The sequence below is a fragment of the Rhodotorula graminis genome, assembly GCF_001329695.1.
Source record: "Rhodotorula graminis WP1 unplaced genomic scaffold RHOBAscaffold_14, whole genome shotgun sequence".
In the NCBI taxonomy this organism is placed as follows: Eukaryota; Fungi; Basidiomycota; class Microbotryomycetes; order Sporidiobolales; family Sporidiobolaceae; genus Rhodotorula; species Rhodotorula graminis.
Window position 1 is genome coordinate 361,860 of NW_017264941.1, and position 13,050 is coordinate 374,909.

The 13,050-nt window shown below is 65.7% G+C and overlaps 4 protein-coding genes across 4 annotated transcripts; 3 read left to right on the forward strand and 1 right to left on the reverse strand.

The window, feature by feature from the left end:
- Positions 1-27: 27 nt before the first annotated feature.
- Positions 28-4,371, forward strand: RHOBADRAFT_29756 (uncharacterized protein). The gene is made up of 17 exons (XM_018412883.1): positions 28-117; positions 195-225; positions 338-465; positions 583-695; positions 765-1,349; positions 1,500-1,824; positions 1,909-2,107; positions 2,188-2,374; positions 2,456-2,556; positions 2,644-2,759; positions 2,834-2,889; positions 2,965-3,088; positions 3,154-3,243; positions 3,320-3,588; positions 3,675-3,813; positions 3,847-4,135; positions 4,228-4,371. The coding sequence occupies exons 1-17, from the start codon at positions 69-71 to the stop codon at positions 4,316-4,318; spliced, it is 2,892 nt and encodes a 963-aa protein (XP_018268652.1). The 5' UTR covers positions 28-68; the 3' UTR covers positions 4,319-4,371.
- A 468-nt stretch (positions 4,372-4,839) lies between these two features.
- RHOBADRAFT_55701 (uncharacterized protein) lies at positions 4,840-8,367 on the forward strand (the record flags this gene model as incomplete). The annotated part of the gene is made up of 21 exons (XM_018417974.1): positions 4,840-4,899; positions 5,006-5,028; positions 5,133-5,173; positions 5,281-5,316; positions 5,383-5,442; positions 5,565-5,597; positions 5,739-5,760; positions 5,823-5,943; positions 6,056-6,081; positions 6,142-6,243; positions 6,349-6,363; positions 6,454-6,521; positions 6,581-6,752; positions 6,896-7,034; positions 7,099-7,159; positions 7,229-7,356; positions 7,487-7,502; positions 7,649-7,663; positions 7,727-7,785; positions 7,844-7,946; positions 8,032-8,367. The coding sequence occupies 21 exons, from the start codon at positions 4,840-4,842 to the stop codon at positions 8,196-8,198; spliced, it is 1,467 nt and encodes a 488-aa protein (XP_018268653.1). The 3' UTR covers positions 8,199-8,367.
- A 323-nt stretch (positions 8,368-8,690) lies between these two features.
- RHOBADRAFT_39198 (uncharacterized protein) lies at positions 8,691-11,166 on the forward strand. The gene is made up of 7 exons (XM_018413600.1): positions 8,691-8,784; positions 8,856-9,165; positions 9,305-10,271; positions 10,348-10,416; positions 10,482-10,747; positions 10,814-10,895; positions 10,964-11,166. The coding sequence occupies exons 1-7, from the start codon at positions 8,777-8,779 to the stop codon at positions 11,107-11,109; spliced, it is 1,848 nt and encodes a 615-aa protein (XP_018268654.1). The 5' UTR covers positions 8,691-8,776; the 3' UTR covers positions 11,110-11,166.
- A 72-nt stretch (positions 11,167-11,238) lies between these two features.
- On the reverse strand, positions 11,239-12,680 carry RHOBADRAFT_39201 (uncharacterized protein). The gene is made up of 5 exons (XM_018413601.1): positions 12,632-12,680; positions 12,480-12,544; positions 12,133-12,416; positions 11,549-11,975; positions 11,239-11,458 (listed from the first exon to the last, which is right to left on the reverse strand). Exons 1-5 carry the CDS (start codon positions 12,657-12,659, stop codon positions 11,312-11,314), a joined length of 951 nt encoding a protein of 316 aa, XP_018268655.1. The 5' UTR covers positions 12,660-12,680; the 3' UTR covers positions 11,239-11,311.
- Positions 12,681-13,050: the final 370 nt, after the last annotated feature.

A 13,050-nucleotide genomic window follows, 5' to 3' on the forward strand; every position in this document is an offset into this window, starting at 1 on the left:
TCGCGTCTCTCTCTGTGTCCACGACTCGGCCACTCGCCTCGACCAAGCCGCCTCGTCCAGGCGCCACGATGAGCGCAATGGAGCCGCTCATGCACATCCTGACCGACGGCAACACCGGTGCGCCCTCGCTTCTCTCCCTCCCTCCTCCTGTTGATGATGACGGCGAGCTCACTCCTCGCCTCCCTCTCGCACAGGCCTGCCGCCCGACCAGATGTACAAGTACCAGTGCGTCGAGCTGTCTACTCTGCCTATCGAGCCGTGCAGAGCGCTCAGTTGAAGCCGAGCTGACTCTCTCCACCTCCCCCCCTCTCCCCTCCTCCCCACCTCTCGCTCGCAGAGGCCCATGGTTCTCGACCCAGCTCGTCCTGTCGCTCGGCGTCGGCATCACCAGCTTCTTCGTCTTTTGCTGGATTCGGCGGTACGAGAAGTTCAAGGTCCTGTACGCCCCGAGGACGATGCTCAAAGGTGCGTCCGACGTCGTCAGCGCTCTGCCTCGAGGCTCCTCGTCGGCGACGGCCCTACCGTCGTCGACGTGTGCGCACTCGGTCGAGCCTCACTGACCGCACCTCGCACATCCCGCAGGTTTCTCGCCGCACGAGGTGCACGACCACGAGTCGTTCTTCGGGTGGGTCATGCCGACCTTGCGCACGAGCGAGTTTGTCGTCCTGCAGCTCGTCGGGCTCGACGCCGCAGTGGTGCGTCTCTCTCGTTTCCCTGTCCTCGCCTCGAGGACGTCGCGACTGACCTGCGCTTGCGCCGTGCAGCTCCTGTCGTTCCTCCGCACCGGGTTCTACTTCTTCTTGACGTGCTCCATCCTCGCCTGGACCGTCCTCGTCCCGATCAACTACCACGAGAACGGCACGACCGAGGGCGTCGCGCCCGACCTCAACTCGACCCTGTCGTCGCTCGTCCCGTCGGCCGTCTCGTTCACGACCTCAACCCTCCTCAAGCCGCGCAAGCACACGTCGCTCGTCTACGTCAGCTCGCACCTCCTGTTCACCTACCTGTTCACGATCCTCGCTCTCCTGTTCCTCCACCGCAACTGGCGCCGGTACATCCCGCTCCGCCAGCTCTTCTCGCTCGAGTTGGCCCAGTCGGTCCCGGCCCGCACCGTCATGGTCACGTCTCTCCCGCCGCACCTGCGGTCCGAGCGCGCCCTCGCCGACTACTTCGAGGGCCTGCAGCTCGGCCCGGCGTCCACCTCGTCGAGCTCGCGCGGCGGCGGCGGCCTCGCCGTCGAGAGCGTCGTCGTCACGCGCGCGACGGGCAGCATGCGCGAGCTCCTCGAGCGACGCACACGTGCGCTCGTCACACTCGAGCAGGCGTGGGCCAAGTACCTCGGCAACCCGGTCCCGAGCGAGGGCCAGAACGCCGTGTTCGGGTACGACCGCGAGCGCGAGGTCGACGACATCATCCACGGCGCCGGAGCGTCGTCGAGCCCGGTCAACGGCGACGGCCTGAGCGGGGCTGCAGGAGAAGGTCGGCTCGTCGACCTCGAGGACGACGAGGAGGAGACGGACGGTGCCCGTCGAGACGCCGACGACGACCTCGAGGCGCGCCTCCTCTCGCCCTCGCGCCCGACCATCGTCAACCCGGCGCGCAAGCGCCCGACCCTGCGCCCGCACTGGTTCGCCAAGAAGGTCGACGCGCTCGACCACTACGCCGAGCAGTTCCGGCGCGCCGACGAGGCCGTGCGCAAGCGCCGCCGCGGCAAGTTTCGCCCGACCGGCGTCGCGTTCGTCACGTTCCAGACGATCGCGGCGGCGCAGGTGGCGGCGCAGGTCGTGCACTACCCGTCGGCGGCAGAGTTCCGCACCGAGCTGGGTACGTCCCGGCGGCCCCTCCTGACTTTCTCTCTTTCTCCCTCTATCGGCCTCGCCCTGACCTCGTTCGCCCTTGCCGATGCAGCGCCCGAGCCTCGCGACATCCACTGGTTCAACCTCAACCTCTCGGCGTCGTCCGTCTTCGTCCGCCAGGTCCTCGTCGTCGTCACGCTCCTCGGCCTCCTGTCGGTGTGGGCCATCCCGGTCGCAGCCCTCACGCAGCTCCTCAGCTGGGACACGATCCAGAGCATCGCGCCTCGCTTTGCCGACCTCCTCGAGAAATCGTGCGTCTCCCTCTCTCCTCTCTTTGGCCCGGCTCTTGCGGCCCTCGACTGACTCGGCGCGCGCCCGCCTGCGCCCACAGCCCTCGACTCGCCGGCTTCGTCCAGACGACGCTGCCCTCGCTCGGCATGGTCGCGTTCAACAACATCTTGCCCATGTTCCTCGAGGCGCTCTCGGTCTGGCAGGGCCTGCCGGCGCGCAGCTGGATCGAGTTGAGCCAGCTCAAGAAGTACCACATCTCGCTCCTCTTCACGACCCTCTTCGTCTTTGTGCGTCCACCTCGCCTTCTTTCCCTTCCCTCGTCGTCGTCGTCGAGGGCCTGCCACTGACTCGAGATCGGCGCGCACGAGCAGATCACGACCTCGACCTACACGCTCCTGAAGGACATCAGCGAATCGCCCGCAAAGGTCCTCGACAAGCTCGCCGACACGCTCCCCAAGTCCCGCTACTTGTGCGTCCACCTCTGCCTCCTCGAGAAGCCGGTCGTCGAGTCGAGGTCCGCCGACTCGAGCTCACGACTCCTTCCCAATGCGCGCAGCTTCGTGTCCTACGTCATGCTGTCGGGACTTGCGTTCATGCCGCTGCAGCTCCTGGAGCTCGGGACGGTCATTCCGCGTGTCTTCTCGCAGGTCTTCCTCACCAAGACTCCTCGAGGTGCGCCCCTCTCTCCTGCTCTCTTGCCTTGACAAGACTTTTGGACTAACAGCTCGATTCTCTCCTCGCGACAGACCACGCCGAGCTCAACGCGCCGGCGATGGTGAACCTCGGCGTCGTCTACCCTCAGGTGCGTCCCTCGATTTGCCTCGCCGTACCCTCTCTTTGCGCGCCGATCTGACCCCTCTCGCCGCACGTCTCGCAGGCCCTCCTCATCTGGACGATGGGCATGACCTACTCGATCATCGTTCCCCTCATCCTCCCGTTCGCGACACTCTACTTTGGCCTCGCCTACCTTGTCTACAAGTACCGCTTCCTCTTTGTCTTCTGTGCGTCCCCTCTCTGCGTCCCTCTGTGTCGAGCAAAGAGACCTGACCAGTCTTTCTCGACGCAGATCGGCCGTACGAGAGCCGAGGCCAGGCTTGGCCGTTGGCGTTCAACCGGGTCGGCTTCGGCGTCCTCCTCTTCCAGGTCTTTATGCTCGGTGCGCACCTTCTCTCTCTCCTCTTCTCCGTCGCACCCGTCGGCCGGACCTGACGTTGCCCGTGACGCTCGCGCAGGCCTCTTTACGGTCGGCAAGGACTTTCTCCTCGTCGTCCTCATGATCCCGCTCCTCGCCGGCACCGCCTACACGATCTGGCGCCTCGGCGCGACGTACGCCCCACTCGCACGCTACGTCAACCTGTCGCAGGCGTGCGAGTCGGGCCAGGGCACCGGCGCCGAGGACGTCGTCAAGCTCCGCCAAGGGCACCCGGTCACGGCGGGGCAGACGCACCTCAACCGGGGCCGGTACGGGCAAAAGGGCGAGGGCGTGTACGCGGTCGCTCAAGTGCGTCCCATCTCTCGACGTGGAGCGAGTGCAGGAGGGAGCGCCGAGCCAAAGTTACTGACCGCCGCCCTCGCTCGCACGTGCAGAACCCGGCCACCGACTATCGCGAGCCGCCCATGTCCTCCTTCTACCCGGGCATCCTCAACACGGGCGGCTCGACTCGCTATGGCCACCCTGCGCTGTTTGGCGCGCTCCCTCAGCCGTGGCTGCCCGTCGCCGCCGAGACGCAGCCAGGCGAGCCGGGCGAGGTCCCGCAGGCGGTCAAGGACGCGCTCGTCGTCGTCGACCTCCGTCGAGGGTGGCGCAACTTTAAGCGTGCCGCCAAGCGCGGGTTCAGCGGCGCCGGCTCGGGCGAGGACGGCCGCGCGAGGAGCAGGAACGGGAGGGGAAGGGCGACGAGCTGGGGCAGCGGCAGCGAGGAGGACCCGAGTCGTGCGTGGCGGGGCAGCGAGAGCAGCGTCGCGGCGAGTCCGGCGCCGATGGACGAGGACGAGGAGGATGAGGACGAGGACGACGAGGTCGACGAGGAGGGACAGCAGACGATCCGGTGCGTCTCTCTCTCTCTCTCTCTCTCTCTCTCTCTCTCTCTCTCTCTCTCTCTCCTCGTATGCTTCGGCGCCCTGACTTGTCGCCTCGCAGGTACTCAACGTTCTTCCCGCACCGCAAGGGCGTCAGTGCGCGCTTCCCGCCGACGCCGCCCGGCGAGGCGAGTGGGGACGACGAGGCGTGAGGAGGGTCCTGTCGACGTCTCGAGCCCGGCTGCAACGACGTCGATTCAGCCTTGTCGTTCTTCTCGCAGCCTCGAACGTGGTCCCGAGAGCAGAGAGGCTTCAACGTGCGCTGTGCTGCGAACTCGAAGCTGCGACGAGCGGGGAGCCAGGGTTTCATCGTCGAATCTGCGCCAGAGGCGCTTTGTTCGGCGCGCTTGCTCGTTTGACCTGATCGGCAAGCTGTGAGCGACGCAGCCTGAGCGACGCAACGTCTGCGCCGGTGGCGCTGCAAAGAGAGGAGCGTGCCTCGTGCTTTCGCAACGAGAGACAAGCGTCGCAGCCAATGAGAGTCGATCGTACTAGCTTAGCGCAGAGCTAATTCGGAGCTGAGACCGACCTCCACAACCCACGGCCCGGCCGGATCGCGCTGCCCCTCGTGCAGCGTGCGCGAGCGCTCCTCGCGCGAGGTTTCCCTGCCTTTGCTCGTCGCTCCTCGTCGCCCCTGCTGCGATTGCGTTCCTCCCCGCGACCCTCAGCAACCATGCCAGGCTCGAGCTCTTCGACCGCGGCACCGAGCAAGCCTCCTCGCACCATGGGCAAGGTCCGTCCGCCTCTCCCTCGCCCTTTGTCCCCGCCGGCTCGACCCCGCCGACTCGAGATAGCGCCTCTCCTGTGCGTCGAGAGCTGACAGCAGACGATGCACACAGATCGCGATGGTCTTTGCATGCGGGTGAGTCCATCTCGAGCCGAGCGCACGAGCCCCACGACGAGGCTTGGGAAGGTCGCCGGTGTACGGAACTCGTCGCTGACTCTTCCTCTTGCCTCTACGTGCAGCACTGCGCTTGTGTCTGACGGCTACGTCAACTCGGCAGCGGGTGAGTGAGCGGAGGAGGCCAGAGAAGCTGTCGCCCGTCTGCCCGAACCGAGTGTCGAGCGAGGCGGCGACGCGGACACGCGCCGCTGACCCTTATTCCTCCTGCAGGCACCGTCAATACGCTCCTCGCACGCATCTACCCGGGTGCGTCCGCGAAAGCCCTCGTCGACGCCACGTACTTGTACTGACACGAGCCGTCGTCGCACGCAGACGAGTACGGCAAGAACCACTACAGCGAGTTATTCTCCGGCATGGCGTACCTTGGCACGAGTGCGTCCTCCTTCCGCTCGCTCGGAAGGACACGAGCCTGCGCACCCGGCGCGGGAGCGTACCTGACGAGCGTGAGGACCTGACGAACCCCCTCCTCGACGGCGGGTTTTCCCGCTTTGCAGTCATCGGCATGCTCTTTTTCGGCTACTTTGTCGGTACGTACACCTTCCGCAACGAGCGAGATGGTGAAGGGTTTCCTAGAGCGCGAGGGCCGCCGAGCGGAGGCCTGAGCGGTCGCTGACTTTGCCGCCTCTTTCCCTCGCCCTCCTCGTCTCCTCCTCTCGTTCTCTCTGCAGATCGTTACGGGCGCAAGTACGGGTGCGTCGAGCTCCTCTCCAACTCGACGTGACGCTGAGAACCGACAGTCCTGCGCGCCGCAGCATGCTCGCTTCCTCGTGCCTCATGATCCTCGGTTCGGCCCTGTGCGCCGGCGCCTATGGTGCGGGCGGATCGACGCAGGGCATGTTCGCTGCGCTCATCGTCTATCGATTCATCGCGGGCGTGCGTCAGCCTCTTTCTGTTCAATCTCTCTCGCGAGCCTCGTGGCCGTCCTGGCGTCTCTCGTCAGCCTCTCTGGGCCAGACTACTGACCTTCTCGGTCGTCCTCCTACAGCTCGGCATTGGTGGCGAGTACCCGAGGTGCGCTTGCTCCCTCAATTTGTCCTCTGCGCCGGGCTCACCAGCGTCTCCTCCCCACAGCGGGTCCGTCGCGTCGAGCGAGGCCACAGCCGAGGAGGGCATCGACGACCGTGTCCGAAACATGCTCTTTGTCCTCAGCACCAACACCGCGATCGACGTAGGGTGAGTACACGTCCTCGAGCGCCCAGCTCGTCGAGCAGTCGTGCACGGACCCTCGAGTCGCCGCTCCTCCTCAACGCGGTCACTGACTCTCTACGACGCTCGCAGCTTCGTGGCCGCTGCGTGAGTCTTCCTTCCACACCTAGACAGGTCTGCAAGTGCGCGTAAAGAGCATTCTGCTGACCTCGCCCGTGTCGGGACCTTCCTAAACAGCGTCGTCCCTTACGTTCTTCTCTTCATCCTCGGCGAGTCGCACTTGCGGGCCGTCTGGCGCCTTACTTGTGCGTCCCTCTCTCCTCTTATCGGTATTTGGGCACGACTGACGCTCGTCTCGTCGCAGTCGGCCTTGGCATCGTTCCTGCGCTCCTCATCCTCCTCTGGCGGCTGCGGATGCCGAGGGAGCCGACCCGGTTCCGCGAATCTTGCATCAAGCGCAACGTCCCGTACAAGCTCGTCATGAAGCGCTACTGGCGGTCCTTCGTCGGCGTTTCGTGTGCGTGGTTCCTGTATGAGTGAGCCCACTCTCCCTCGAACTCTACCTCGACGCCTCCTTCGAACCCTCTTTCCAGCCCGGCATCGTCTCGCTCCTGTCCCTTCCGTCACTAGTCAGAAGCTGACGATGAGAGAGGGGAAGTTTCATTACGTACCCGTTCAGCCTTTATTCGTCAATCATCGTCGACCAGGTTACCGGCGGCGACGACTCGCTCAAGACCGTGTTCAAATGGGGGATTTGCATAAACAGCTTCTACCTGCCGGGCACAATTATCGGCGCGCTCCTGGTCGACTGGCTCAAGGTGCGTCGCCCTCTCGCGAGGCCGCCGATCTCGACACTCGGACCCAGTACTGACCTTCTCGCAGCCCAAGCGCCAGCTCGTCATCTTCCTGTGCCTCCAAGGTGCCGTCGGCTTGATCATGTCAGGTGCGTGAGCCAGTCTCAGCCTCTCGCAGCGCCGGCGAGCGTCGGCGTCGGGCTGACTTTGCCTCGCAGGCCTCTACGAACGCCTCGTCGCCCACATCGCCGCGTTCAGCGTCGTGTACGGCATCTTTCTCAGCCTGGGAGAGATATCTGCTGGTAATTGCCTTGGCCTCCTCGCGTCCAAGACGTGGCCGACGGCGGTACGTCTCGATTCCTCTCATCCTCGGACCCATCCCGCATCCCTCGAACCCTTCCCGCATCGCCATCGTCGACGGCCTTTCCTGTCCCAGATCCGCATACTGACAACTGAATCGCGGTCGCCATACGCAGGTGCGCGGTCAACTCTGTGCGTCACCCGTCCCCTTGTCGCCGCTCGGACCCTCCCGCATCCTCTTCCTCGAGGGTCCCTCGCTCGACGAGACGCTCTCCTTTTCCTCGACAGCTCTCTCCTCCATCAGACCCTCGTACTGACCCTTCGGCAACCACGCGCAGACGGTCTCGCTGCGGGTGCGCCTCGTCCCCTTCGCTCCTCGGGTTCAGCTCGTCTGACCCTCTCTCGCTCCCACACAGCCATCGGTAAAGTCGGCGCGTACGTTGGCGTGTGGGTCTTCCCCCGGATCATCGCGGCAGTGCGTCACAGTCTCTCCCGCTCTGCAGCGTCCCGACCTGACTCTTCGTCTCTCGCAGTTCCCGAAGGGTGTCAGCCAGACGCGTGGGCCGTTCTACGTCGGGTCCGGCCTCTGCTTCCTCTCTGCCATCATCGTCTTCCTTCTGGTGCCCGAGGTTCAACGTGCGTCGCGCGTTCCCGCCGAGCGTCGCCGAGTCGGCGACCTTCCCAAACGCACGAGCCTGACCTGTCGCCTCGCCGTGAACAGGAAATTCGATGACCCAGATCGACGTCGACTTTCGCGAATACCTCGTTGCGTCGGGCTACGACATCAGCCAGATGGGCCAGCTCGACGCGAGCGACGACGAGAGGAGCTCGCTCGACCACGACAAGAAGCCGCACCACCGCGTCGAGTCCTTCACGACGACGACCTGAACGGGCTCGCCTGCCCACCGAATCGATGTCGGACGGGCGGCATCTCTCGAGCAGGTCACATTCGGCGACGCGGCGCTGTTCTCGTCCTCCTCTCCTCGTGACCGACAGCCTCAACGCGCCCCTCCTCGTCTCTCTCCCGTAGTACTGTTGCATCTTCCTCTTCTGTGTCCTCGTGTGCGTCGCTCGACGCTGTCCTCGCGCGTACGCCGAGCTCGCGCCGGCACGGAGGAGGCTCGAGAGCTGTCGAGCGCGAGGAGAGCGACCGCTCCGAGCCGAAATTGTCTCGCGCCGTCGGGCACCCTATGAGAGTGTCAGAGAGCGAACGTTAACAAGCAAACGACGGCAGGAGCGCGAGCGAGCCTTCGTGGTCGCCGTTGCCGCCGGCTCGCGCTCTCCTCCTCCTCCTCGCCTCAAGCTCAACCCCTCGGCTCGCTAGCCTCTGAGCTCCCCGTCCAGCAGCTTCAACAGCCAGCGACACCTTCCACCCGGCTCCGCCCGCCTGCTCATCACCCGCACGGCCAACCGAGCTCGACGCTTCGCCCTTCCACACTGATCATCGCCTCGGTGCTCGTCCAGCCATGTTCACGTGCGTCCACCGTCTCGAGGAGACTCCCACACCCATACGCAGCCGACTCACCCGTCCACCCATTTGCGCAGCGGCTCGTACCCGTCCACCTCGCCCGCCTCGTTCTCGCGAGAGACGAGCTTCCTCCAGCAAGCCGTCGCGCGAGGCCAAACTTCGCTGCACGGCCCCAGTGCCGCCAACGGCCGCGACGAGTCGGCTCTCGATACGGAGGGCGCAGCAGACGAGGAGCGCGGCCGTGCGGCGGCAAAACGGCGCTCGGGTGCGGGGCGGGCCTCGCGCTCGTCCTTCTCGGTCGATGGACGGCTGAGCCCGACGCAGGAGGGAGAGGAGGAGGCGACTGCGAGTGAGGGAGAGGGGGTGCAGCAGCCGCTGTTGTCGAGGGTGCGTCTCTCGTTTCCCTCATCTCTCTGCCCCTCCCCTCGTTCCTCCCGTTGTCATTCCCTCGTCGCATGCACGGCTTGACGCGAGCCACGGGCATTGCTCCGAGCAAAGAGCTGACCCGCTCGTCCCGGACCTGCAGGAACGCCACGCTGGCCAGTACCGCCCCTTGAGCGAGACGACGCCGCTCCTCGGCCACTCGGCGACGACCGACGGCGTAACCTCTGCCGCCGAGGACGCCGCCATTCGCGACGCCCGCACCCTGCGCGACGACGCCAACTACAAGCGCGCCGTCGCTCACGAGACGCGCACCCTGTTCAGCTACACCGTCCCCATCCTCGCGACCCACTTCCTCGAGTACTCGCTCATGGCGACCGTCGTCGTCGCGACGGGCCACCTCGGCGAGACCGAGCTCGCGGCAGCGAGCCTCGGCAACCTCACCAACAACGTGATCGCCCTGAGCGTCATCCAGGGCCTGTGCGCCGCCCTCGACACCCTGTGCCCGCAAGCCTACACGTCGAGCAACCCGAAGGACACGTCGATCTACGCCCTGCGCACCTTTGTCCTGTGCAGCATCGTCGCCATCCCGCAGGCCCTGTTCTTCTGGAACGCCGAGTGGATCCTGCGCGACGGCCTCAGGCAGGACCCGGACGTCGCCTACCGCGCCGGCCAGTACCTGCGCGTCCTAATCCTCGGCCTGCCCGCCTACTCGGGCTTCGAGTGCATCCGCCGGTGGCTCCAGGCCCAGGGCCTCATGCTCGCACCCGTCCTCGCCCTCGTCGCCGCGGCGCCGCTCAACGTCCTCCTCAACTGGCTCCTCGTCTGGGGCCCGATCGACGCCCTCAACCTCGGCTTCCTCGGCGCGCCCATCGCGACGACCGTGTCGCTCAACGTCATGTGCCTCGTCATGGTCCTGTACGCCGTGTTTGCCGCGCCTCGGGACGCCTGGGGCGGCCTGAGCAAGGACTGCCTGCGCGACCTCGGCCTCAACCTGCGCCTCGGCATCTCGGGTATCGGCATGGTCGGGTCCGAGTGGTGGTCGTGGGAGATTGTCTCGCTCGCGAGCTCGCTCCTCGGCTCGACGGCGCTCGCGGCGCAGAGTGTCCTCCGTGCGTCCCTCTTTCCCCTTGTTTTCTCGCCCCTCGCCCTCTTGAGCGGTCGCCTGACTCTTGCCCTGAGCAACAGTCACGTCGGCTTCGTTCTTCTACCAGGTCCAGTACGCGCTCTCGGTCGCCGCAGCCGTCCGCATCGGCAGTGCGTCCCTCTCGTTCTCTCTGCCCCCTTCTCTCGCCGAGACTGACCTCGTGCACGCCCCACAGATCTCCTCGGCGCACAGAAGCCGCACCTCGCCCGCATCGCGTCGCGCTGCACCATCTTCATCGCCATCGCCGTCTCGGCGCTCAACTCGGTCCTCCTCATCCTCGTCCGCCACCGGTGGGGCTCGCTCTTCTCGTCCGAGCCCGAGATCATCCGCATCGTCGCCAAGGTCCTGCCGCTCGTTGCCGCGTTCCAGCTGTGGGACGGCCTCTCGGGCGCCATGGGCGGCGTCTTGCGCGGAGCGGGCAAGCCGACGCTTGGAGCTATTGTGCGTCGCCCTCTCTCCTTTCTCTGCATCCCCGCCACGAGCCTGTCCTGACTATTGCACCTGCAGATTAACACCGCGAGCTACTACGTGCTCGGCCTGCCGATCGGCATCTTTGTCGCGTTCGCCGGACCGCACATGGGCCTGAGCGGTGCGTCCTCTTCTCTCCCTCCCTCTCCCTCTCTCGTTCGTCACTCATGCCTTACTCTCTCTGCGCAGGTCTCTGGCTCGGCCTCACGATCGCCCTCACCTTCACCGGCATCAGCTCGACCTGGATCTGCTGGAAGATGGACTGGGAGAAGGAGAGCGAGACGACGAGGGTCCGGCTCGGCGAGGCCAAGCGGCCCGTCGAGGAGGAGGCGTAGCCAGAGCGACGAGTCGCTATTCTCGCAACGTGCATGCACGCGTCCTCTCTGCCATCCTCTCGCTCGAGCCGATGCAGCGAGATCTCGCGAGAAAGGAAGGAAGCGTTCTCTCGAGCGAGGGCGACGACGAAAGAGGGGCACAGACTTGCACGGACGCACTATACGGAGAGAGAGAGAGAGACGAGTGACCCGCACAGACGCTCTAGAGCTTGCTGCTCTTGCCCTCGGCGAGGACGAGCGCGACGCCGCCGCCGAGGCACACCTTGCCCGTGCCCTTGATCTTCTGGACAAAGTCGACGCGCTGCCCGCCCGAGGCGGCGTCGGACGAGACCCACATGGACGTCTCGAGCTGTGCGAGGGAGCGAGAGGGCTAGTCAATGACGAGGGCCGAGGAGAGGAGGTCCGGGCGCGAAAGAGGAAGGAGGGACGGGGGACTCACCTCGTCACCGGGCTTGACGGGCGACGTGAAGCGGGCGCTCATGTACTTGAGCCTGCGACCGTCACCCTTGGCGACGTTGAGGACGACGGCGCGCGCCGCGTGGCCGTACGAGCACAGGCCGTGGAGGATGACGCCGCCGAACCCGAGCGCCTCGCCGACCGAGGCGTCGATGTGGAGCGGGTTGTAGTCGCCCGACAAGCGGTAGACGGCCGCCTGCTCGGGCGTCGTGCGCTCCGAAAAGACAAAGTCGGGCGTGCGCTGAGGAGGCTTGCCGCCCTTGAGCGGCTGCTTGGGCGCGATGCTCTTGGCGAACCCGTTCAGGTTCGACTTGCCCGAGTAGAAGCCGTAGCCCGACGAGATCATGCGCACGACGACCTTGCCCGACGGGTCGAGGAGCTCGAGCGCCGTGTCGATGATGAGGCCCTTGCTGCAGAACGGCACGAGAAGAGTCAGTTTGACGCTCACAAGAAGAAGGGCTCATGCTGCGCGCAAGCGTCGGTCGCGAAGAAGTGGCACTCTGGGTTCGAGGACGACGCTGCTCGTGGGGCGAGGACGTGCAAGAGGGAGAGGGAGCTGGGACGCACCCCGTGTCCTTGACGCCGACGCAGCGATCCTTGAGGGTCCAGCCCTTGCCGCTGTCGCTCGGCAGCTCGCCGAGGATCTCGATGCTCTGCTCGGCGTGGACGACGCGCTTCGGGTCGAGGGCGGGGAGGCCCGGCGTCGGGCCAGAGCGGTCCTTGGCCTGGGCGAAGTTGACGGTCGACTGGCCGTCGCCCTTGAGGCCGAGTACGAGCGGGTACGTGGGGAACGGGTGGAACTTGGGGTCGTCCTCGTAGGTAAAGGCGAGCTCGTCAACCTTGGCGCCAATCTGGAGATAGGAGAGTCAGCAAGTCGTCGAGGAGGAACGAGGAGGATGGGGGGGCGGACGCACGCCGACAGCGTAGAGGAGGAGGTCGCGGGTGTTCCACGACACGGCGAAAGGCTTGCCTTCGTGGCCTGCAGGTCACGAGAGGGTCAGTGGGACGAGCGAGGGGATGTGGGGACGTGGAGGAGGAAGACGAGGGAGAGGGAGCGGGGACGCACCCAGAGCTTGCTCGACGTTGCTCGACATGATGCTTGCCGTTGTGTAGAGAGGAGAGATGCAGGAGCAGAAGCACAGCGAGCGGTGCGGCGAGAGGGAGAGAGAGAGCAGGATCCGGCTCGCTCAGCCCGGTCGAAAGAGCCGGGCCGCGAGTTGCGGCCGACTCTGGGGTCGAGGGGAGGCTTCCGCCGGCTCAATACAAACCTCGCCGTAATCCAGATAGTAATCGTCGGTATGCAGACTCGCCGACAACGAAACGTCGCTGGCTCGCTCCTCTCACGCTCGTCTGTGCGGTCCGGCGTAGTGCCCCCGAGAATGAGTATAACCTCGTCGACAGAAAGCGCGAGCGGACCCTCACCGGCACGAGGCGAGACCAGAGCTGCACCGCCCTCGACCTTCATCTGAATCAGGTGGACGACTT

What these genes read in the sequence shown, in the direction of transcription:
- RHOBADRAFT_39201 (XM_018413601.1), bottom strand. Translation starts at nt 12,659, where the DNA reads ATGTCGAGCAACGTCGAGCAAGCTCTGG. An exon ending in TCCTCCTCTACGCTGTCGGC is followed by an intron (nt 12,417 to 12,479) that starts GTGCGTCCGCCC and finishes TCCTATCTCCAG; the next exon opens with ATTGGCGCCAAGGTTGACGA. An exon ending in CCGTCAAGCCCGGTGACGAG is followed by an intron (nt 11,459 to 11,548) that starts GTGAGTCCCCCG and finishes TCCCTCGCACAG; the next exon opens with CTCGAGACGTCCATGTGGGT.
- RHOBADRAFT_39198 (XM_018413600.1), top strand. An exon ending in CGCAGCCGTCCGCATCGGCA is followed by an intron (nt 10,417 to 10,481) that starts GTGCGTCCCTCT and finishes CACGCCCCACAG; the next exon opens with ATCTCCTCGGCGCACAGAAG. An exon ending in ACCGCACATGGGCCTGAGCG is followed by an intron (nt 10,896 to 10,963) that starts GTGCGTCCTCTT and finishes CTCTCTGCGCAG; the next exon opens with GTCTCTGGCTCGGCCTCACG.
- RHOBADRAFT_29756 (XM_018412883.1), top strand. Translation starts at nt 69, where the DNA reads ATGAGCGCAATGGAGCCGCTCATGCACATCCTGACCGACGGCAACACC. An exon ending in CCAAGTACCTCGGCAACCCG is followed by an intron (nt 1,350 to 1,499) that starts GTCCCGAGCGAG and finishes GTCGACCTCGAG; the next exon opens with GACGACGAGGAGGAGACGGA. An exon ending in CTTCCAGGTCTTTATGCTCG is followed by an intron (nt 3,244 to 3,319) that starts GTGCGCACCTTC and finishes ACGCTCGCGCAG; the next exon opens with GCCTCTTTACGGTCGGCAAG.